The sequence below is a fragment of the Linepithema humile genome, chromosome 7 (genome assembly GCF_040581485.1).
Source record: "Linepithema humile isolate Giens D197 chromosome 7, Lhum_UNIL_v1.0, whole genome shotgun sequence".
In the NCBI taxonomy this organism is placed as follows: domain Eukaryota; kingdom Metazoa; phylum Arthropoda; class Insecta; order Hymenoptera; family Formicidae; genus Linepithema; species Linepithema humile.
Genome location: NC_090134.1, coordinates 18,435,788 through 18,459,396, shown reverse-complemented (window position 1 = coordinate 18,459,396; position 23,609 = coordinate 18,435,788). Strand labels below are relative to the sequence as shown.

Genomic DNA, 23,609 nt, shown 5'->3' with positions numbered 1-23,609 from the left:
TTCGGCGTTGAAACCTCCTTTGTTTTCGCCGCCGTCTTCACCTCGGGGCGACAGGAGCTGCGGTGCGATGCACCGAGTTGCTCTCGCGCGCACAGCACAATGATAATCCTGTTATACGGTAGCGTGTCAGTGACTGACGTTCCTTTAGCACAGCTAGTATGCTGCGTTCCCCAGCTCGTCAAAGTACAAGAACCAGGAAAGGGCTGTGTCAATATCAGGATTGTTTGATGTGGACGCTGTCTCTCAACGGTTACATGCTGCCGCCAGAACGTTACTCTGATTTGATTTTTTATTTACTCAGAGAACTCCGTAAATTACTTTTATTGAACTCGTTAGTCCGTGCTGTTTTCTTTGATGTGATTACATTTATACGGTAAATAAAAATCAGCGCATCGTTTTCTAACTAAACATTTTTTGTTTCTCATTTTCTATCTTCTTAGAAAAAGAAATAATATCGCTGTGCAATCACATCTACAATGTATTATAAAAAATAATTTCTAAAGATATTTTTGGCGCGAATAATGGAATAATTTGTATTTTTTATGAAGCTTGTACGAACGAGCATTACATGCTCGTTCGTACTCTGCAGTATACTCGTCGCATACTCTGCAGTATACCTATTTCTGCAGCTACTTCTTCTCTCTCATTTTATTCTTTCACTCTCCAAAAATAATATTAGAAAGATATAAAATATTAACTAATACTGATTAAAATTGACGAACATAATTTTAGTTACATCGTTTTTCTAAATTTTATTCTACGATAATATTTTAAGAAAAGCATGCTCTACTCGAATGTGCTATTATTTATCACGCTATTTACCCAAGCTTCTATAGCGTCCAACTCGAACACATTTTATCGATTTGCGCACGTTATTAGGAGTGCATTGTACCGAAGCGCCGCTTGCTTAAATTCATTCGGCAGTTACTAATAGAAAATAGCGGGACTGAATTTGGAAGTGATAGCGGGCGGCTTATCGGTAGGAGACCGCTCGACCGGATGCGAGAGCGGGTTCGCGGCCGGCCATCCGGTTCCACGAGGTTGGGGGCCAACTGAGCGGTCATCTCCCAAAGGCCTTGTACTCGGAAATAGACTGGGGTATATATATATAGGTCCTGTGCCGTAACTCTGCCCGGAATACCGGTATAGTATTGATAATGCACGGCCCATGCCCTTTCGCGTTTATGCTGTAGCTGTATATGGCCCGCTTTGGACCGGTCGACACCATCGGCGGTTCTTCATATCTCTACGGAGTGTTCCCGATTTTTTCTCATATCCCTGATCGCGGTTAAAACGTCGATTGTTATTTGTGTCGGAAAATCGATCGCCTAAAATTTGTAATTCATCGTTGTATACGATATTGATGTTACAAAGGTCGAATTGAACCCTTTGCATGGGCAATTTTTACACTCGTAAATTTTTTTATACTAACAGTGATAATTTATGAATTTTCTGTCGGGAGAAAAGATAGTTCGGAAAAGTTAATAATATCGCCGCGCAGCGGTTGTATCAACTCGGCTGTTTACGAAGATATTTCTGGCGCGAATAATAAAATAATTAGTATGTTTTTTTGTGGGACTTACAACTTATTCCGCTTGTACGCGTATTTTCATATCCTCTTCTCTCTCAACATTTTATTTTTTTTATGTACGGCCGTTCGTCACAACGACACGAGCACGTCGTATTTCCCTTGAGTGTTTTTCGCAGCCGTAGTAATTGTTTACTACCGTCGTACCGGCCGTACGATGCTGATCGCAAAATCAATTTTCCTTCGCGCGCCTGATGCGACCGGCGTTCTGTAGCGTCGACATTTGCAAGCCACGAGGCCTTAATTGTGACAGTAAAATTCCTTGTCAAACCTTTGTCATTTTATCAGATGACAAGATGATAGTCCCCGCTGAATTGTATGCCATTCGTGTCGAACGAAGATAAGAAAAACACGCCGTATGATGTCATCATCTAGCAGAATTGTCAATATTAGTCAGAAATAATAGAATCGAAAATCTCTAGTTATCACAATCGTACGATATATTAATAATTAATAATTTTTTGATAAATATTACGCGCATTTGTGCGCTATATCAAAGAGGAAGCGAATTTAAGCGTGGTCGCCGGCGTTAATGCTTCCCTGCTTTCCGAAAGATACGTACAGCCCACGTACATGCGGTATGCTTCGGTACATCAAAGGCGGGGGCGTGCACGCGGGCGTCGAAACAATTAAACCGTACGAGCCAATTTAAAGGCCGTGTTTATTCCGCGTAGTAATTCCCGCATGCGGTCGAGCATGCGGTACGGTCGTAGGGGTAGTTAATCCCCTGTCCATTTGCGTCGCGCAAGAATCTCACTCACGGCCATCGGCGCGGCACCAGGCGTCGTCGCGTGAGGAATTCCGTATTAAAAGTTTACCCGTCCCCTCTCACGGTTAGGAGGGGAAGGGGGGCCCTAGGATCTCTACGCTTGCGGGAAAGGGCTGGAATTCCGTTGCGCGGCAGCTGAGGCACCAGGAATTCTGTAGTTACCTACGTTAGTCGCTCCTCCGTGTTTCGCATCCCCGTTCCGTCCCGCGCTGGTTCCTCCGGTTCCGCCGTCCGTTGTCGTAGTGTAAACCAGACCTTTTGACTACCGTCGATGGAAATCGAGACCCTTTGATATCGTACACCGCCAGGCGTTCTCGGGAATGTTTTTGCGCGCTTGAGCTTTATCCGACGCTCCGACAGCGAAAATGCCGTGAGCCGACGACGCCACCTTTGCATTCTCCGTCCGAACAACCAGTTCTGCTATTATTTTTTTCATTTCTTTTTTCTTTATTTCACACCTTTTCTCGCCGTGGCAGCGTATGATAATTTAAAAAATTCGTTGACCAAGTCTTCTTGATGAGAAAGATTAATTGTTCGATGTATCGATGTATTAATAATTTTGTCGCCATGCAAGGTTTCTTTTTTTTTTTTTAGATCCGCCTTTTTTTAATGAATTTTTGAATGTAAACACATTAAGCTTTATTTCGGCAGTGGATCAATATTAGAGTATACATATCTAATTTAACGAAACGTCGCGTCTCGGAATCTCAACTATTACTTGTCACGAGGACAAATCCGAGTCGTAAGTTCGGCATGTAATTGCGTTACGAGATAATTTAACTGCGCAGCTGTCACGTGGAAAGTGAGACAAATGAAAAACGACGCCCTACGGCATGACATTTCCAAAAGCGTTGTAATTAATCGATTTAGGGGAAAATGGGATCAAGAGATCGCGCGCGATTTAGTTACCGGGCGGTGAAGAGGAGAGGGGGAATACATTTGCGTCGCGTTTGGAATGACCAGGAATGCCGCTTGAACCCGATTTGCTGTCTGTGTCCTTTTTATGGCATTACAAACGAAGGCGTTATATTCCAGGCATTTGTATCACTTCGAAAGCGCGCGTGCTTCGGTGTATTCATCGGAGAGTGGAATGCATGTTGCTGGTACAGGTATCTATCGTAATAATTCCGCAGGCGTATACATGCAGGAATACGCGTCCGAATACTCGCGCGTGTGTCTGCGTATCGCTGTCGAAACGTAAATCATCGCGGTGAAATAACGGGCGTGTATAACGGCAACTATTACGTTTCTCGCGCGATGCAAGGTACGCGCGGTCCTTTTCCCCAACACATTACGACTGTCGTCCAAGTAAACCGTTCGATGCTCGACAGATATTGCGACGACACGTTGTCTTCGAACGTTCTCATGTTTACGTTCACCCCTTGTTATTGCAATCAACTAGGTTTACTTAAATCAAATCAGTTTCTACGGCGTGTTTACGTTCTTCTGGTGTATGCCGATCAAATTCCATCGTACGTTTCATTTGATAGAGTCGCGGGACAGAAAGGGCTTCATAGATGGCTTTCGTGTAATCATTGAACCAACGTATCTCCAATCCGATGCCATCAGTTCACTGCCTCTGATACCTTTACACATCCAGTAGTGACCATCTACGAGTGTCCGTTCAATTTTTTTTCACTCTATTGCGCTTCAACTTGAATTTTTTAACTCTTTCAGATCTTATTTTTTATTTAATACGGGAAGGATCTGTATTTTTTAGGAATTTTTTTCCAAACTATAGAAAATATAAAAATTTTTCCTACATATAAGAACTATTTTAAAAACATTGATGTTATTGGAAATTGAAGTCAAAATACATTCTCGCCTGCCTAGCAACGCATTGGAAAACCAGCAACTGGCAAAGTAGCCATTCGATATCGTGACATTACGTGTGCGATTGCGAGGTGGGAAAACTCCGGAGCGACGCGATACCGTATTAAAGTAATGGCGGAAGGCGTTATTACGTCATAATAGTACGACGATTATTGCGAGTGCCACCGCAATGCGAAGCGGCCACCAAGAAACGACGATCCGCAAAAATTTATTCTTTCTAATACCCACTCTCGAAGCAATCACATTTTTCGAAATAGGTCACACCAAAGCTATTTCGATCGTTTCAACTTTTCGATTTTTCGTAATAAAAATTGATGTTAACTATAATCTGAAATTTTTTGTGCGAGTAGCAAGTTATCTACAAAAAACTGCCCCGCCTTTATATTGAGCTAACCAATTCGTGCTCCTTAAAAAATGTTTGCATTTTTTGCAATAAATTATTTATTGCAATGTTGCTCTGCTGTCGCCCGGTGCTTCCTAGGTCTCTTCCTCTTATAATTAGCGATCCTTTGAAACACTCACACTAACTCATATATGTTTGCTGCGATGCATGCCTTGCTCGCGCGCGTACTCAAATACGAAAATCAAACGACTCACTTTATTAAACGGCACTCCCGTCATCGCAAGCGAATCGAATCGAATTAAATTATCCAAGTTGTGACGTTTCAAACTCGCGTGAAACTATCACGGTACTCTCCGCGCATTTTGTTATATTACGGCGGCACGAATGTGGCAATTTAAAAGCTCAAAATTTTATCTGTAAAATATAAATTTTATAATAGAATAGAAAAATAGAATTCTATAAATAAAATCCTACTTTTTCGATTTATTTTTATGGATATGTAATTATTATTAATAATATTATTATTATTAATATTATATATTATGCTATAATTCTGTGTGCTATTATAATATGAATGCATTTAACTTTGTAGTTTTTATTAGAAGAGAGTAGATAATTTTCTAGTACTTGAGCGTAAAAGAAACACGCCGCTGGTTATCAGCGTTTTTCTTTCGGGAATTAATAGAATTTAATGGGCAACAGCGAAGAAAATTTCGATCCCCCTCGATGGTCTTTTTTTTTTCTCTCTTCCCTTAATTTCCTTTCTTTACGCGCGAGATAACAAGCCGCTAACGACTATAGTCGCGAGCGTCCTCGCTCGCGTGATTCCCGGGGAGCGAAGTTTCCCCAGTTAGGAGCCGAGCTTTGTCGTTAAAACGACGGCAGCGAGGTGCGAAGCAGCGTCGAATAAAAAGTCGATACGCTGTTGTGGGATCGAGGCGTGCCCGGCGCGGCTGGTTATCGGAGTTTCTCGGCTCGCGGTACACGCGTAAGGAGACATTCCCGGCTTCGTCGGCAAACCGAGAAACTTCCGCCTGCTTATTCTCGCTTGGCGGGAAGGGAATTTTCTTTCCACGGTTTTATTGTTGTCGCGGCTTGTTGCCTATTGTCGACTATCGGGTAGAGTAGACAACTAATTTCGTCGCGCATGGACGCACCGCTTCTTTCCGGGTAAGAATTTCTCCGGTAAATCGGTCCCTATTTTTATCCTTATTATTATCGGATCTCTTTTGTTCTATGATTAGCTAGGCGTTTACGGATTCCGTAAAAGTGGCACGCGATCGTCGTGCGCGTGCACGTTATTATCCTATAAAATTGAACGATTTATTCATTTTATTCTCGTAGAAATTTTTATTTAACACGCGATTACATATGCATACGGGCGCTCAATTAGCCGGCGCGTACGTTGAAATCACGTTTGCAAAATTGAAACGTATATTTAAACGTAAATTTTAGATGTATTTAAATCTGAAATAACCTCCAAAATTCGCACTAGCGATATTGATATCTGTCGAGTTAAAGTTAGGCTATACAGTGTTCATGAAAACAAACGAATCTGTTCACTCGTGTTTACTGTTACTTTCCAACAGAACGAATCGTCTGACGAATCATGAAAGACGATTTAATAGAGAACATAATTCTTGTAGCAAGAAGTTGCGCATTAAAAAATTTCAAATGTCAGATATAATTAAATTTAACAATATAACAGTACACTAGAAAACAGCAATCTATAAGGATTGTCTAATTGAAGACATGTCCATTATTTTTAGAGCATTAGTTCGAGCTTCTTCTAGTGTTTTGCAGCTTTTATTTTTAAATCGGCAAAGAGTAGAAGCGTTATTCTATTCTTGTTAATTCATTTACCGCTTCTCGCGCACTGTAAACGACTTTACAGCACACAACAGACTTTACTGATGCGCAGTGGTTCTATCTCTTATTTTGTTTAGAATAGTTTCGTAATTGAAATAGCTCTAGTTCACCCTAATTAGTTTAAAATCCAAGGATTAGAATTCTATAAACAGAAATAAAATTTTATTTTTACTTCTGACAGAAATATATAGATATTAACTAAAAACTGCTTCGACTTCTATCGTTCTCCGTTCAATAGCGAGGGAAGGGAAGGCGTGCAGTAACGCACGGTGTCACGAAATGCGTCGCGACGCGAAAGGCACGTTTATTGCGACAATTTCGCGAGATTCTCAACGATATTAGTGTCGCTACGACGAAGGTGGTTATCCCGACGGCTGTGAAACGTATACCTCGGGAGCGCTGCCGCGGCCGTCGTGTCCTTTTCAGTACGTTAGGAACTTAATAATATAAAAGGAGCACAAAACGCGCGGGGTGGAGCTCGAGAGGGTGGGTGCACATGCACCAACGCACTGGCGGGCGTCCCGACTAACGTCGTTTTCCGTTTCCCGGGGAAATAAAAGCGCGGGTCTTCCTCCACCAAGGCTGGCTGACGCTACGCTCGAGATTGCATCAGTATTTTCCCGGAGCGCCCCGTCCGAGGGACCGAGGACTCTGTAATTATTGTTTGTCTACCGAATGTGCGCGGAATGGATTCGGCGCGCTCGCTGGTATTGTATCCTCCTTACCGCGGGATAAACCGGGTTTGTGCTCGGGTAAGAGAGCGTATTGTGCAGTGGCGGCTTTGATTTCCTCTCCTTCGAGTCGTCTTGTTTGTCCGACGGATGCAACGAATTATTGTACGCGAAATAATAGGACTTGCACCTTCAAAGAGAGAAATCTCGTTGAAAGTTCCTTTTCAAAAATACCTCTGAAAATTTGCATGGCTTTAAAATTCTCGCGAATATCTCTCCAGACGGACGTTAATGTTTAAGCATTTGTTAGAAATGTTTCCTCGCGCTCAATAAGCATCTGCGTCAAAGCATAAACTTTAATGTCTGCGTTGTTAGTAATATAGATCACCGTCACGAGTAACCTTAGCAATTCTTAAGGTGACGCATTTGTTAGAACTCTCCGCTATGTATAAAGACGAAGAACGGAGACGTAGCAAATTACCAGGCACTGTCTACGCGACTTCTCCTCCGTATGACCGTTTCTCTTACTTTAACTCGTTTACACACTGGCATTCCATGCGCCGCCTTCCATCGCGCGGTAACGAAAATTTAGAAGCATTATCAAGCGGCCTCGTACCGAGCTTGCGTCTCCCTCCGAAAGCCAGCGGAGACATCTTTAAAGCGAAAAGAAAGAAAACGAGCGGCGTAACAAAGTCCTAATTTGCAACTCTATCCTGCCGGGATATTCGTCAGGTTCGCGCAGGGGGTAGGAAGAGAATTTAACGAGTGACGAATGCTCGCATCAGTCAAGATTATGACCGCTTCGGCTACCTTGAAATTTCCTCTGTATTCCGACGCGGAGCCCCTCATTTTTAAAGCTCTTCCGTTGAGTAGCTCTTATAACCCTCCTCGACGATGAACTCGAACCCCGCAGGATCGCGCGCGGCAGCTTTCCGCTTCGATCGCCTCGAATTGCGATTTTGCAGCATGCCACGAACGCAACGCGATTAATTAAAAAGCATTAGCGAAGCGTAAAAATGCATATGCACATTCGCTTACGCGACGTGAGCGATATCCGACGCGTGTAATATTACAAAATGTGCTACACAAAATATATAGCTTTCTCGTGTGGAAGTTATAAAGACAGTTAAGTATTTTGAGAATATATTTTATTTGACCTGTAGGGATCTAGGATCAACTGACGCTGGGCGCTCGCAGGACGTTCCGTTTATATAGGCGCGTAATATTTGACGGCAGCGATTGTTTTAAGCAGCGCAGCTTTGTCGCAAAATCTAAAAGACGCCGATCAATACACAATAATCTTTTGACAACGTGCTGACGTCGCGCGAAAACAACTCGGTACAGAAACTGAGATACTGACCTTTCTACAAAAGATCTTATTTAATGATAAGATTCATTTTTTAATTGTTACGTACAAAAAATCGCATATCGCATAATTGCAATGATATTAATTCTTCTGAAATTAAATCAACGTCTTAAATATTTTGAGTTTTGTACAATTTTATGTACAATCTTATGTTGAATAACAACAAAATTTGAAAACATTGAGATATCGTAGTATGTCGAAAATCGTTACGTCTGAATGGGCCTGAACGCGGAACATAAAAATTTCTCATGCAGAAAACGGGAAACGTTTCGCTGCCAGTGTCAACATTAATGCGAGAGAGGATTCGATGCAATATGTATCCCGATACATAAATCATAAGCACGGTATTAAAACTGCGAGAGGCATATGCTGCGCGCGGGCGTTTTCTCGAGCGACGTATCCGTCGAATCCGCCGAGAAAAAGTCGAATTCTGACGCTTTATGAAAATCGCGGGACGGCATTTTCTATCCGTTGACCTTGCGCTTAATGCAGCCCCGACATCGATTTGTGATACGACGGCTGGCTATAGCTGTGACGCGTACCCCTTAAAAGAACCATTCCTCATTTTTGCCCGATAGGGCGATGTCGTGCCGCGTGTATTGATTTTGCAAACATACATACAATCACATCAAGCATTTTACGAAAATACATCTTCCATCACTCTCAGAACGTTTTAAACATCGATCGATCACTGCCTGAATCCTGCCGTTTGTACAGCAAAATACACCGTCGTCGGGTCTTTCGGCTCGCAGCAAGGGTGATCGAAGTTAGAGCCGAGTAATCGTTTAGGGTGTCAAAAAATCAAGAGCCCGCGATACATTCCGAATAAAAAAGAAGAATACTAATCTTATCTGTGACGTATGGGTGAAAGAGTAATAATATCTTTTGCGTGAAACTCAAGTGAGAAATTGTCACTTGTCGGGCAAAAGCTAAAGTGAGAAATGTAAGAATTTTATGAATTATACAGCTTTTGTTCAAAAAATGGCAGCGTTTTACTAAAAATGAACCTAAAAAACACTGTTATTCAAAAGTATCTCTGGTAAAATTATTATTAGAATGGAAAAAAATTAAAACATTAATCTTTTTAATATATTGCTAAATTCTGAAATTGTTATTAAGTTTATTTGGCAGTTAGAGAAAACAAGCGGGAGGTGGATTGAATCGTGTGTACCCCATTAAAGATGAGCACTTTGTAGGAAAAATTCATAATCTGGCATCCCCCCATCTGCAAATTGACTGTGCGCGATCGGCTCACTATCCGGCATGCACTAGCGCAGATCTCGACTGAGCGAAACCATCTCCATCCCAGCGACGTGCAAATAATCCCAACAGGCCTTTGCGTGTCTCTCGCCTCCCCTCCTCCCCTTCCCTTCCCGAACTCCGATTCTCCTCATCGACCCTCGCGCAAAATCCCGGTCGTTTCGTAGCTCCTGTCGCGCGTGACGAGTCCACAGACTGGGATTCCATTTCGTCCTGTCGCCCTTTTCCTGACGCTGCCTCGGAAATATGACGCTCGCGACTCGTCCGTGCGAATATAAAGTATCGACCGTCCGTGCGAAATCGAGCCTTGATAAAAGAGTTCCATTAGCCCGGGCATACAGGGTGTGCTTCTTGCCAACAACGTTCGGCGGCAGTCAACCGCATCGGTGTCGTTTTTTGAAGGGTCGTTTAAACAAAATAACGAAGTCTCAGTGACAGCGAGCTTGAGAGATCGACACACGCGCGACACATTTCAAAGTTCACCGCGGTGATAAATACCTGTCGCAATGCGCGCTAGCCTTTGTGCAAGCAGATTGTTACAACGGGCAACATTTACGTACATAAGAGTTTGAAGCAATATTTACGCAAGAGATATACGTGTATAAAAATATCTTGCTGCAACTGTAAAAGGATAAAGCACTAAATCGATACAGTAAATCGTATTTTCAAAACATGCCATCAGTCAAAAAAAAAAAAGGAATAAAAAAAGCGCGAGATATTTCGTGAAAAGCGTTTCCACGAGTGCAAAAGGAGTTAATGGCGCGCTCCGGTAAAGAAAGATCTTCGCAGGCACTCAAAAAGTCGAGGATCATCGATAACAAATTTTCCGAGCGCTTGTCAAATGTATAGCGTGTCGAAGACGGTTAAGAAGAATTCAATATCCACTCTGGTCATAAAACATTTATGGCAAAGCGGCCGCGGCGAATACGTAGGGGAAGAACGCGAAAGATGTTTTATTGGTCGCTTTATAGAACATCGAAAAATGGGAGGATCGGGTAGTGTGTCACCTGTACGCGAAGGAGTTTACATCGAGGAAAAATACTAAGTTTACGGCGCGCGCCAACGGGCGAAAAGTTTCCGGAAAAACAATGACGGGATAAAACGCCGTAACGTATGTACCCGCGTTACATAGGAACCTCCCGGCAGCCATCCCTCGCCGCCCTCCATGAACATTTTCCGCCAGCTTTATTATATGCGCCGTACAATCCCCGGTATGTGATAGAGAGAGAGAAAGAGAGGGGGAGAGAGAGAAAGCGCGAAAACGCAAGGAAAATTTGATAAGGACACGCATGAATAAAACGACAAAATGCAGTTTATCTCCAGCGGGAGCAAAAATTCGCGCAAACTATTACGTTAAATTCGCAAGGCGCGCTAGCTGAGAAATGCGAATGACTTTTAAAAATTTTATTAACAGAGATCGACCCTTTTTCTTCCCGACCTTTTCTCTTGCGAGAAAAAAATTTTCAAATGTTGGTCTTAAGATTCAATCCCGGCGCAATTTTCTATCTTGTCTCTACTAGCGGAGAGACGGAACGGAAAACATGTCCGCATCGTCAACATCGCTACGAACGGCAGACGCTTATTAACATTTCTACGTCAGTTGTGCAATGTAAACGCGTGAGCCAATATGCTCGAGCATTGATTAGACACAGTCTCCACACGTGTGTCCGCAAATGAAATTTTTCTGTACCGTCTCCCCGTACCGATATGAGAATAAAAAAAAAAAAAAAAAGCGAAATCAGATATGTTGCACTCGATATCTCGCGAATTTCAGGAATGATCGAGAAATTTACGTCGTAAATTTCGTATGCGTATGTACTTCACGCGAGAGATGTGTGTAGAGTGAGGAAAAAAAGAAAATACGCACAACGTTTAGCTCCGTTCGACGTATGCATCCGATAATGACTTCAGGCAGTTGTGCTTCGTTCTCGTCTCGGGCTGGGAAATTTTCTACCATCTTGCTCCGCACGGTATACGCCGAACAATTCCCGAGACGAGGGTGGTTTGCTACCGGGCTGCAGGAGCGCGGAGAATTCGATGAGAATATACGTAACTATCGTGGCGATTTGATGATAATACTTCGATGAAAATATATTAGGGCGATTTGAAAAGTTCACGGCCTGATGATGAAAGACTATATTTTTTGTTTTTAAATCACTTTTATATTTCAATACAGTCTCCCTAAACTTCAATGCATTTCATCCAGCGATGCTTCAATGCTTTAATGCCATCCCAGAAGTCTGTTTTCAGACATCCACTATGCAGGTCATCTTCTAAACTTGTACGATCACGTTTAAATTCGGCTGCCCATCTCTTTACAGTTGTATACGATGCAACTTTTTTCCGGTGCACTTTATACGTAAAAATTTCTATTGGCGTTAAGTCTTTTTTTAATAAAAAACTTAATTACAGTACGATTTTCAATTTTATCCATTTCAGAAGATACATCGAGATGGCTTATTTTAAACAACAGTTTATTTTAAACTGTTTGACAGATCAATGAAATTCGATCTTTATAATCGTTATTTATAAACTAGATGTCGTTTTACAATGCAAAAATATTAGATATATCACTACTATCTATATGTTAGTCCGCGAACTTTTCAAATCATTCTCGTAAATATCGTGACAATTCGATGATAATACTTCGATAGGAAACTGTCGCATGAAACGTAAACGCGTACCGCCACGGGAGTTGTTGTTTCACCGGAAGAGAAATATTTATGTTGCTTACAATTACTCGGCACGATCTTCTCTCTGCCGCGAAGCGTTCTCCGGTGGTGAATAAAACAACGCGTCTTTATGATAGCCTGAATACGTGCTCGCGGCGTTAACACGATCGCACCATTCGATCCGCCACATTTATTGCATTCTCAATGATTCTTTATGTCGAAAGTAATATAGGATGGCCACAAATTTGCCACTTTATTCCGCGCACTAAAGTTCTTCTATTAAAAAATTGTGAGATCTCGAGATAACAAAATTTTAGTATTTCAACAATGCAGCTTAAATGAAAGTTTTTAATTGATTTTTAATTTATCTATTTCTCTGAACTTCTTTGAAGCTTTGATTTATCGATCTGACTTTAATATAGACACAACGAGAAAATACTCTGACTCGAAAATAGGAAGATACGGTCTGTATTTGTATTATTCTTGGCACTTTATTTGCTGCCGTAAATATTGTTTCCGGTAACACGCATACACACATACATACGTAAACGGAGATACGTTTATTCCGCTCGATATTATTTCTTCAAGCCTACGTGACGGCCGAAGGGGACGAAATAGTCAGGTAGCCGTGGGCGACTGTCAGAAAAGTTATTGGATGTAGTCTGCGGCTTTATAGGATCATCGGAACGGTCGTTCGCCGCGTGTCGGTTCATTGCACCGACCGAAATGTCGGGGGAAACGGAATTAAAACATTTTCATCTGACGTGACGTCAATGACGGAGTGACGGTGATATCTCCTTAAATTTTATTCGGACACCGAGTCGACCTCCTTTTCATAGATATATTGCGAAGAAATTGACATTTTTATCATGTTTTTCGCATCACAAACATGATGATATGTGACATTTTTATAACATTGTTTTATGTCCGCTTGTACTTGAATTTTCATTATGATATGAATCTTTATAATGCGAATAATCTAAATAGGTTCTGTCTAAATTATAAATTAAAATTAAGAAAATCTGCAAATATACATGGTGCTGATATTATTATTACTATATTGTTTAACGATATCATTTTTGTGGCAATACTCGATTTTGTGATCAAAAAACGTGCAAAAAAGGAGAGAGAGAACGCAAGAATTTTCTAAATGCTAAATCGTCTGTACAGATCAAGCGCACGTAATACATACTGTAAATGGATATTTCTCGATACTTACATTTCTTTTTCCAATAATCCTGGACTCGGGCGAATCTGGAGTTCGCGTTGGCCACAAAGCGATTCTTTCCCGATAATCTGCCCAACAATCGAATGAAATAGCAGTCAGGCACTTAGAATATAATATATATATAAATTTTCAAATACTCATATCTTTCAAAGTTTCTGGGAAATATTAGATTTTTACAAAATATATAAAAATGATGTAAAATGATTTTAAATGACATTTGGAAATATTTGTTATTGATTTATTTTATGAAATACATTTATATAGAAGTCAACTACATTTTTTAAATACAATTTACAAATATTATTATTAAAATGAGATTTGAAAACATTTTTTTCAATTTTATTCTATGAAATACGTTTCGTCGGTCAATTACTTTTTAAAAGTAATTTAAAATAATATTATATATATTATATATATCAGAAAAGATTGCTTTTTTGATTATCATATAAATTATATATGAAAATATGTGCAATAAACTATAAATAGAAACACTGTTCGGTAATAAAAGGATAATATTTAGTCTATAACTATTGTGTGTATACGAAATCATAATTAGCATTTTAATGTCGAAATTTGGTATTTATTCTCAAGCGCAAAATTCAATTAGTGTCGTTTCTACACTTTATTATAAAATGTGACGTAACATTTATCATACGCTAACTGATATAATGTACGTTATATCCGATACTCGTTTGATGATGTTTTGTTTCTTGTGTTTTAGTTAAACATATGATTAAATATACGTTTATATTTTGATACTATTATTTGTTTGAGTGCAGCAAAGAAGAAAAGCAATGTTAACTTCATTGGGGAATGTTTTTATTTCAGTAAAATTACATTTATTGCGGATCGTATAATGTTGCTAATGAGTCAGTGTCGAGAATATGAGATCAAAGTAAAAACGTAAATATCATGTCACATAGTTCAACGCCATGTTTCGTCGCAAAATGAAAATTAAAACATAAAAGGGCACAGCAATCATAATTACAGACAAAATTATGTATGCCTCGAATGTGCACGAATGATATCGCGTTGCAGTAAATGTCGCAAATAATTAGATAATTTTTTTTACATTCTTTCTTTATTCGAGCCTAAATAATTCTAATACTTTTAGAAAGCAAAATATTCAAGTCACGGATGAACAATATAATTTTGTCGAAATTGAGAATTAATTCTATATTTCGCATATATTTTTTCATACAATCTGCTTGTAGAATGTGATATTACGTTTTACCGGTGTGAAATTAATTAGTGCAAAAACAGAAAATTCAGGAATATTCTGATTAAACCGGATGATACAGTAGAAGCACATTTTAACTCTTAATTTTTCTTGCTTTACTTTCTGTTTTTGAAACAAGAGAACATTATGCGAATATACGTTCGTTGATGGAATATTTGCAAAATGTACATCGAGTTATCTCACACGATGGCCATAAATTTGGATAAATGTTATTTTCCGCTTCATAATTTCGGCGGTAAATAATAGTAGATTATCGATATTACAATCACATGTTCGTGACTGATCATAGTGAGTCACATTATGTGCATTGATTAAAAATGCGTTTTGAGAATAATACGGCGTGCATACCGTTTTACGCAATTTATCGTAAGTTACATCAATAATTCAACAAGCGTAATTCAAAAATACGAATTTAATTTTAATAACAGATTTTTAATAACTCTCTTCTGCAGAAACATTAAAATGTGCCATTATTTGTAATATTTTAATTTTTAACATTAAATATCTTTTTGACTTTACAAATTAAAATTTATCTCATTAAAGTTATTAAAGCTCACTTATATATATCTTGAAACGTAAGATTTTGTTATCTATTTGCCTTCCCAAAGTTGACGTTTACTAAGTAAATCTGCCAGACTTATGCTAAAGGACACAAATATAACTTCAAGAAGCATGATAGTAGAATATTTCATATTGTTTGTGTGCGTCAGCATGCAGCATCACGTACGTGTTAAATTGTTGTATGTGGTGGAAACTAAGTAAGTATCAGGAGTTGGAAATTTCGAACAGATTACAACGAGTTAACCCGAGAGGAAGTTTGCGTACACGGGGGCAGCACCCACTCAGATTCGCCGAGCAACATTTCCGTAAGTGAGATTGTTGTTTCGCAATGAACGCGATTGGACGCGATCGCAAATAATTAACTTGCCCTAATAGTATGCAGTTATATTAGTCCCAGCGACTTTACGCCGTTTTAGCTTTGAATCTTCTCTAATAATATATGTACTGCGTTGTCATTTTTCACTCTAAATATAGCAAAATTTTATCAGTGAAAACATTTGATTTTATAAATTTTAGATTATTATTGTGGGATAAACAACTATAGTCAGGAGTAACGAGAATAACAATTTATTAACAGTATGTAGAAAAATTCGAAAACTAGAAATACACGAAAGATTCAAACTTCCGGTATATACGCTCTTACAGCTCTCGAAACTTTGTCACTCACGTTTTGAAAGAGACTCTTACTCTGACTCTGACTTTGATGCTCGAAGCACTGTTCTCTCTCGAAATACTCTAAACACACTGTACTTCCCGAACGCTCAGAACACACTATATACATGCACTCGTCTGTATATTCTTTACTATACCTTTTCAATTTTTAATCACGCATGCACACATTTCGTTGTTTTTCCCAAACTTGATAAACATTAATCTCATGCAGAGTTAAAAACTTTTTTTTTTTTAATCGCATACATGGCTATAAATGTATTTTTATTTTATACAGAAATATCGTGTAATGTAAAATGATAGGAAAAGTTAAACCATTCTTTATTTCATAATTATGTAATTGAAATTGTATTTCGTAAGAAAAAAATTTGATTGCTACACATTTTGATATAACGTTAAAAGTTTTAAAGCATAACTTGATGAATTTTAGTGAATGCTTTGAGCGTGATCTATTTGAACTCATTCAGAAATATAATTAAAAAAATAAATTCTATTAATACTGAAATGTATTTAAAATGCACCTCACTGCTTATTCAATTTTATACATCTAAAAGTGTCTTATGCATTTTTAATTCGCACTTGTGATAGTATGTCAATAATTATTCGCACTCAGAAATATATATGTTATGATTTCTGATATCGATATCATATCATACCACTCGTCTTATCGTGATTTATCGTGAAGACCATTGCCGAGTAAACATGTCAGTAACTAAGTTGCCTACAACCGTAGCCATGCTGATTATACTCTGTCTGGCGTTGATAGTTTCTGCCTCCTGTTTACAACCTAGAATAATCGGAGGTACAGCTACAACTATCGATAAGCATCCATATCAGGTCAGTTTACGGTCGAAATACCTGTTTGTGACTATTGTATAATTGAATATTCAAGCAACTGCGTGGGTTCGCTTACAATTCAGTTTTGATATTCGCACAATTTTTATTATTTTACAAAATTGTTTAAATTATAAAAATCATTTTTAACAGGTTTCTATTCATTATGACGGTAAGCTCTTATGTGGAGGTTCGATAATTAGCAAGGACTGGATCTTGACAGCGGCACATTGCGTTTATGGGTAACGTTATCTGCTCTTGATAGATCCGCGATCTCTTAACTCAAATTAGATAGCATTGTGTTCGCAGGAATTCAGTTGATTAGAAATATTACTGCTGTTTTAGTGGAAAAGTAGCACTTTTTAAAATCCGAGTCGCAAGCAGTTATCATGATGAAGGAGGCACTCTGATTACAAGTATTGCCTCCATTATTGCTCATGAATGGTACGATGAAGATACTTATATGTACGATGTTGCTTTGATCAAAGTATGTAGCCGATTTCGCACAACATGTTTTCATTGTATGAAATACCTACTCTTAAAACAGAAAAAAAATTATTTTTAGTTGACAAATCCTGTATCATTGGGTAAAAACGCAAAAATTGTCGCTCTTGCGACACCATCAACAAACATTAAGACCGGTAGCAAGGCGATTGTCGCGGGATGGGGTAAAACTTCGGTAAGTTCCCTTCTCTCCGTTTCATAGGTTGTTTCGGTTTTCGCGTTTCCAAACGTTCCATACGCTCATGTCAACGTCGACGTTTATCGCCGTCAGGATGCTTTAGTCCGCGGTGACGTTTAACGAGACTGATTAGCTGCCAGTAAACGTTAAGGTTTGTTTACCGCTCGCTTCACATAGTACGGTTGACCATCGGTAACTGATGTTGACGGGATTTTGGATAGGCGAGCGAACGTCTGCAAACGTTCGGCGGGCTTACATTATACATAGGCGTGCTACGAATTTCAGACGAACGGTGCGAGCTCGAAAGTATTGCGAGTCTTGACGGCACCGACCATTGATCAGAAAGTCTGTCAAGAGATCTACGCTCATCATAGAATAGTGACATCGGATATGCTGTGCGCCGGTTACACCACTGGTGGGAAAGACACATGTCAGGTACGCTTCATGTGCGATCGATGTTTTCTTTTCGTCGGCAGTCCCTGTGGAGTCCTATTTGTAATCTTTTGATTAGACATTCTTTTTATACTTTCTGTTGCTCCGTGAAACGAAATATTGTATATTGAACTCTTCCTATATTTTTTCATATGCAGCACAATAGATTACTTTATATGTTGTGATCGAGATATTCTACTGTTTTAATTGCTCATGTCATCTTGAAATATTTTATATTATAAGTAATACGAAAAATATCAAATTTCTTTTAATAATTCGAGTCTTAAAAGTCTTAATATTTTGTCAAGTTTTTTAATAACGTCAGAGGGGCTTAATTTTGACACAATTTACTTCGAAAGATCACAATTATTAGTGCTTTTATTTGTCACGTTGAAATAATTTCGTTTTACCTTTGATTCGTTAATTTTTGGAAATCGATTTTTGTCGTATGGAAGTGAAGAAGGTTTATTTGTTCGCATAACGCAGGGAGACTCCGGCGGTCCGCTCGTGTACAACGGTGTCCAAATTGGGATCGTGTCCTGGGGTGCTCAGTGTGCGAGTGTTGGATATCCTGGAGTGTACACGCGAGTATCCGCCATACGGAGTTGGATAACCAAGCGGGCGAACGTGTAGCAGAATTAATTTTTCCCCTCTCTTCTGCACTGTTCTCCGAGATAGGAGAGAGGCGGCGTACCGTTGAAAAAATATTTTCTTTTGTTTAACCGCATCAAAACCAGACAGTATTATGAAAAAGATACTATCTATGAGCTGTATAATAGGAAAGTGTATCTAAAAATGAGAGGAAAATTGTTTGCAGTATTAATGATGTAATTTTGAAACAGGAAGCGGTAAAATTTCAATGAGTTTGCATTCCTATTTCCCTGAATAAGCATTATTTTCGTATATCTATTACCATCGAGAGAAATTTTAATTGATAAAATAACATCAATTTTAAATCTTATTTAAAACTAGATTATTTCTTAACAATACATTACGAATATATTTATTCTCTTCAGATACAAATTTAAGACTCACGTAATGAGCCTTACAACAGTAATAAATTTTCTCACAACGTTACGCAATGCATTCTGCTTTATCACTGAAGTATATTGACGATGAATATCAAACTTTAGATATCTTAACAACTGGCGATTCCAAGGAAAATGAATGAACTTGAAACATGAATAAATATAATGTTTCAATGCTCGTCTTTTACTGGAAACTTATTTCTTATAGTGAAGGAAAGCCCACACAATTATAAGATTTTTTAGATTTTTTATTTTTTTAAATTTATTATTATTTTATTATTATTATTTTTTTTTTTTTGAATAATCTTTTCAAGCGTGGTACTCACTGAAATTTGCGCAAATGTGGCGGAACCGTTTACAATCGTGCATGCGTAATCGCCAAGTGTTTTCGCGAATTGCATCGCTACTGCGGAAGCGAGTGTAATCAGTTTTAAGGTGGCGACGTGTAATTTTGCGCAATGCAATAAATATTATCTTGCTGCCCTTTACACTCGCCCCGACGTAATCGTTCGTCACGCGGGATTATTAATTTCAGCGTCGACTCGGAGCTGGTGCTCCGGGTTTCGCCACCGCCGCGGTAGTGGCATTGAATAAACGGTTTTGCAGCCTCGCACAGGTGGCTGACTCATAAAGGACGGCACGAGTAGTCGATGCTCGCTCTACGTATCCACCTTCCGCTATAAAGAGCATTGCTATTGTACGTGCCGTCAGATGATCGTCGCCTTCGTCGCTCGTAAAGAACGTCACGCCGAAGCCGCGTACGCCAAGCACCGCGTTCGCGCTATTCGGTTCTGGTCGTTAAGAGTCACGGCAGATCTGGCATACTAATGCAGCGCGCATTATAACCGGTAAGCGATCGATATTCTCTCGGATATCAGTCCTTGTTGTGTGGCAGCGGCCCGGTCTGTCTGCGTTGTACGCGCGCGCACGCGGGCGCGGATATATCCGGAATTTCTGATAACGATGAATTATACGTGCTGCGAAGCGTTGCTAACCCTCAGGCGCCGTACCCCAAGTCTGGGAAGTTTACCGACGCAAGCTTACGCGCATCACGATTTCTTCTTCATGGCTTTGTGTTTACTTTGAATCCCCGGTTTCTCGTTCGAAAAGAGTTGGCTCTCCGGAAAGAATATCGTCCTCCGACTTGAACGTTCTTCATAATGGTTACGTAACTTAATTACTTTTCCGTGAAGCCGTTTAATTTTCTTCCGACCGGCTTGTTCCGGATCGTCTCGTGGACGTACAATAAAGCCTGGTGAGCGTTTCAATGTTCGTCTTCGGTATTTTGTTTTAGAACGGTTCGTTTGAACGGATGACGATGATAAACAAGCGGAATTTAGATCGAATTCTCGAAAGCTGGGCAATCGGAAATTTCTCCCGCGCTTGGAAAAATTGATAGCAACGTCAATTAATCTGGGTATTGGAATCAAAAAATAAAGCGCGCATTTTACAAATATTTCATCCACGAATTTTCTACAGTGCGCATACGGTTCGTGCTTCTATTTCTAATTGTAAAGTTTGCACATTCTCATAAATAAATCTTACATAAACGCTTTACAATATTTTTGTATATGATAGATGAGAAAATCAGTGAAGAAATGGATTGTGTAAAATTCAATGCTGTCCTTCAAGATAATTGATGTTAATGGATAAGTGGGACACTAACGTATTTCTAATGGTAAAATCGATAATATATATTTTTTATTAATCTCGATTTTTTTAATGAACACTTATTATTTTTTAATGATTGACAATTATTTGTTTTCTCATTAGAGCGAAATATTATATTATCCCGATTTTCCGACAGCCTTATGTATCTTATATTCGCCATCGCAAAAATAATTAAGTATAATAATCAGACATACTTTATGGTTTTAACGATCTCATCACATCATTAAGATCTGTCCTAGTCCTTGTTTTATGCCAAAGTTAAATTCATATAAATTCGCCAGTATAAGACATTGTTCTCAAGAGAGAAAGAGAGAGAGAAAGATGTTTATTCTCTGGCCGTCTGCATACAAGTGTTGTCGGTTTTTCTCGATATAATATCGCGCTCAATTCGTCACATACACGATCTCATAAATGTCTCCTACAAACTATGTTACAATACGATCATATTGCACGAATTATTTTAATACTTCAGGCATTAATTTTAATTACAGAATATTTTATGAAGTCTTCCAAGAAATCTGAAATAATTGACGATAGTAATCGGTTAAATTTTGTATCCAATGAAATTAACGAGTAAGAACTTCGAATTTAATGTTGCTGTTCATTACTTAATCAAGTGATAATAATGAAAGAACTTTAGCTCAAATGGAATTATCGGAATCAGACGAATCTGGTTTTACGTGTGTGTGATAGACAAATTAGCCAAACTAATCTGATTTTCTGTAATTAGCAGACGCGACAGCATTTTGCAAATATATAGAAGAAATACACAATTTCGCGATAAAAACAGTGCAACGTGTCTCTCGAAAAGACACCGTCTAAAATAATAATTCTAAAAGAAATCTTTTAATCAAAGCTGTTCATTAATTATTCGGATATAACAGTTGTTTGTGCTTGCGCACGAAAAAAACAATTGATTGAATTTTCACATCGAATAACTTTTGGGTTTATCTATCGAAAATCCGACTGATTACAATTTTGCTAATATCAATAATAGAAGCGTATATCTTCTATTAGCGTAAACCTCTTTTCCATTCTCTGCCATTGTCTTAAACTGATTCATCGATTCATCGTCTATTCATCGATTCATCGTCTATTCAGTACACTTACTTGATACAGGTGTTCATCGCTGATCAACTTGGTCCAACAATACAATCTTCATCCTGCAGATCATTGTTCTGTAAATAGCCAATATTTGGATTAGTATTTCGCAACAATTGTTGGTCGTATCTATGTATAAACTATTAATAGTGTAGGTGTTGAGTAGGAAACTGATGAAAAGAAAACAGATCCACGTGTCTGCTAATCTCTTATTCCAATACCTTGCGAGTACACATGTATCGTTATCGTAAGCGTTTGTTCTATGACTCACTCGCCGTCAATCCATACAGCGTCTCGCGTAGTCGGCGGCCACAGCGCTGTGTACGCTCGCGATAGTAGGTTGATGGAATGCGATATGGCCACTCAACCGTGGCATACAAAATCTACGCCTAATATGTGTACATATGTAAATATATAACTTTCCCCCTCGTAAAAGAAATACTACTTATTCGCTATGGCGAATTGCAAATTCGGGTATTTAGACAGTGGCTTCCTGATTCGAACTTAATTCTCTTTGCTGCACTGGTTTCGGCGTTCTCACTTCCTCACCTGGAGGTTGTGGTATTTCCTGCTCCCCTTCTTCCGCAAATGATTGGGCCGTTAGATCTATGTTTGCGTCCAGATCCTCCGCGTGCGATCTCGTTAAGTGATCCTTTTGTTCTCCAGTCTTGCGGATCCGGTCAATGTGTCGTTCTCAGATCCGTCCGCCATCCAACGCAACAGTATAATGTAGCCTGTCTAAACGGCCACCTATCATAGTTTTTTTTCCTTATTTATATTTATATTTAGTTTTCTTTTATGTTTACAAAATAATGTTCACAAATACTGTTGTCTGTAAAGTGTCACATATCGTTTACAATATCCCCGTCCAGAGTTGAAGTTTTATTATTGTAGTTGAAAATTGAATTAAAATAGAACATTGGTTTTGCATTCTCGTGACATTGCATCGCGCGGTATACATATATGCGTCTGTCCCCGAGGACGATGCAGAAAGTAGCCGTTCGAATGCAAATAGACGACTGGAACTCAAACATTACGTGGTTTCGTCAATACTTGATGCATATTCATAAAGATTTAACGTAGCAGCAACGGACTAGCAATCAATTATTTCGACCTGCTGCGTGCGTACTCGCTCGTTGATAAAGTCCATGAATACAGTACCTCGTGCATGCCATTTAATTTAAGCGCCAACGACGAATGTCCTGTACTTCCGATTTGGACTGTGGCTTAATTCATGTTTTGAAACCGAAACTTCCGACACGCCGCCGCGGTTGTTCGTTAATTAACCATCGATATTTTGTCGCACGCCACAATTAATGGGAGAGATTAAAAGTTTATACAAATTCATACCTGCAGTTTATTTCCGTCCCGCTGAGAGTTCGATTGTGCGGAATTAACTAGTGGGCGTTTGAAATCCTTTTAACGGCCATTAAAGAATTAAATACGCATATTTTTAATTTATCTCTGCGCGATATTTATGAAAAAAAATCGCTGAGATTTATTACGCGATAATTTTATAGCCAGGATAAAAATGCAGGCTGCGTTATGGCACTCTTTTATCAAATATGATTAAAATGGAAAACAATAATTTCTATAGAAGCAAATATTTATGACATTAAATTATTTGTAATAAATACACACATATAAATGGTTATTCTCTAATAAATAAACAATAAACTGTTTATATTACAATTTACGCGAAAATTTACCTAAATATTTTTACTTTTTTGTAACTAAAAGATTAAAAAATTTTAACTTATCAACACTTTGATTTTTGTATGTATTTAATTAA

The 23,609-nt window shown here is 38.9% G+C and overlaps 2 protein-coding genes across 2 annotated transcripts in view; both read left to right on the top strand.

Moving 5' to 3' along the window:
* The window catches only part of LOC105670042 (dipeptidase 1), a 126,965-nt gene that overhangs the window by 30,995 nt on the left and 72,361 nt on the right, over positions 1 to 23,609 (top strand). The gene's annotated exons all lie outside the window — the stretch shown is intronic.
* LOC105670043 (trypsin-1) lies at positions 16,530 to 19,094 on the top strand. The gene is made up of 6 exons (XM_012363342.2): positions 16,530 to 16,906; positions 17,057 to 17,145; positions 17,249 to 17,390; positions 17,469 to 17,582; positions 17,871 to 18,020; positions 18,504 to 19,094. The coding sequence occupies exons 1-6, from the start codon at positions 16,772 to 16,774 to the stop codon at positions 18,648 to 18,650; spliced, it is 777 nt and encodes a 258-aa protein (XP_012218765.2). The 5' UTR covers positions 16,530 to 16,771; the 3' UTR covers positions 18,651 to 19,094.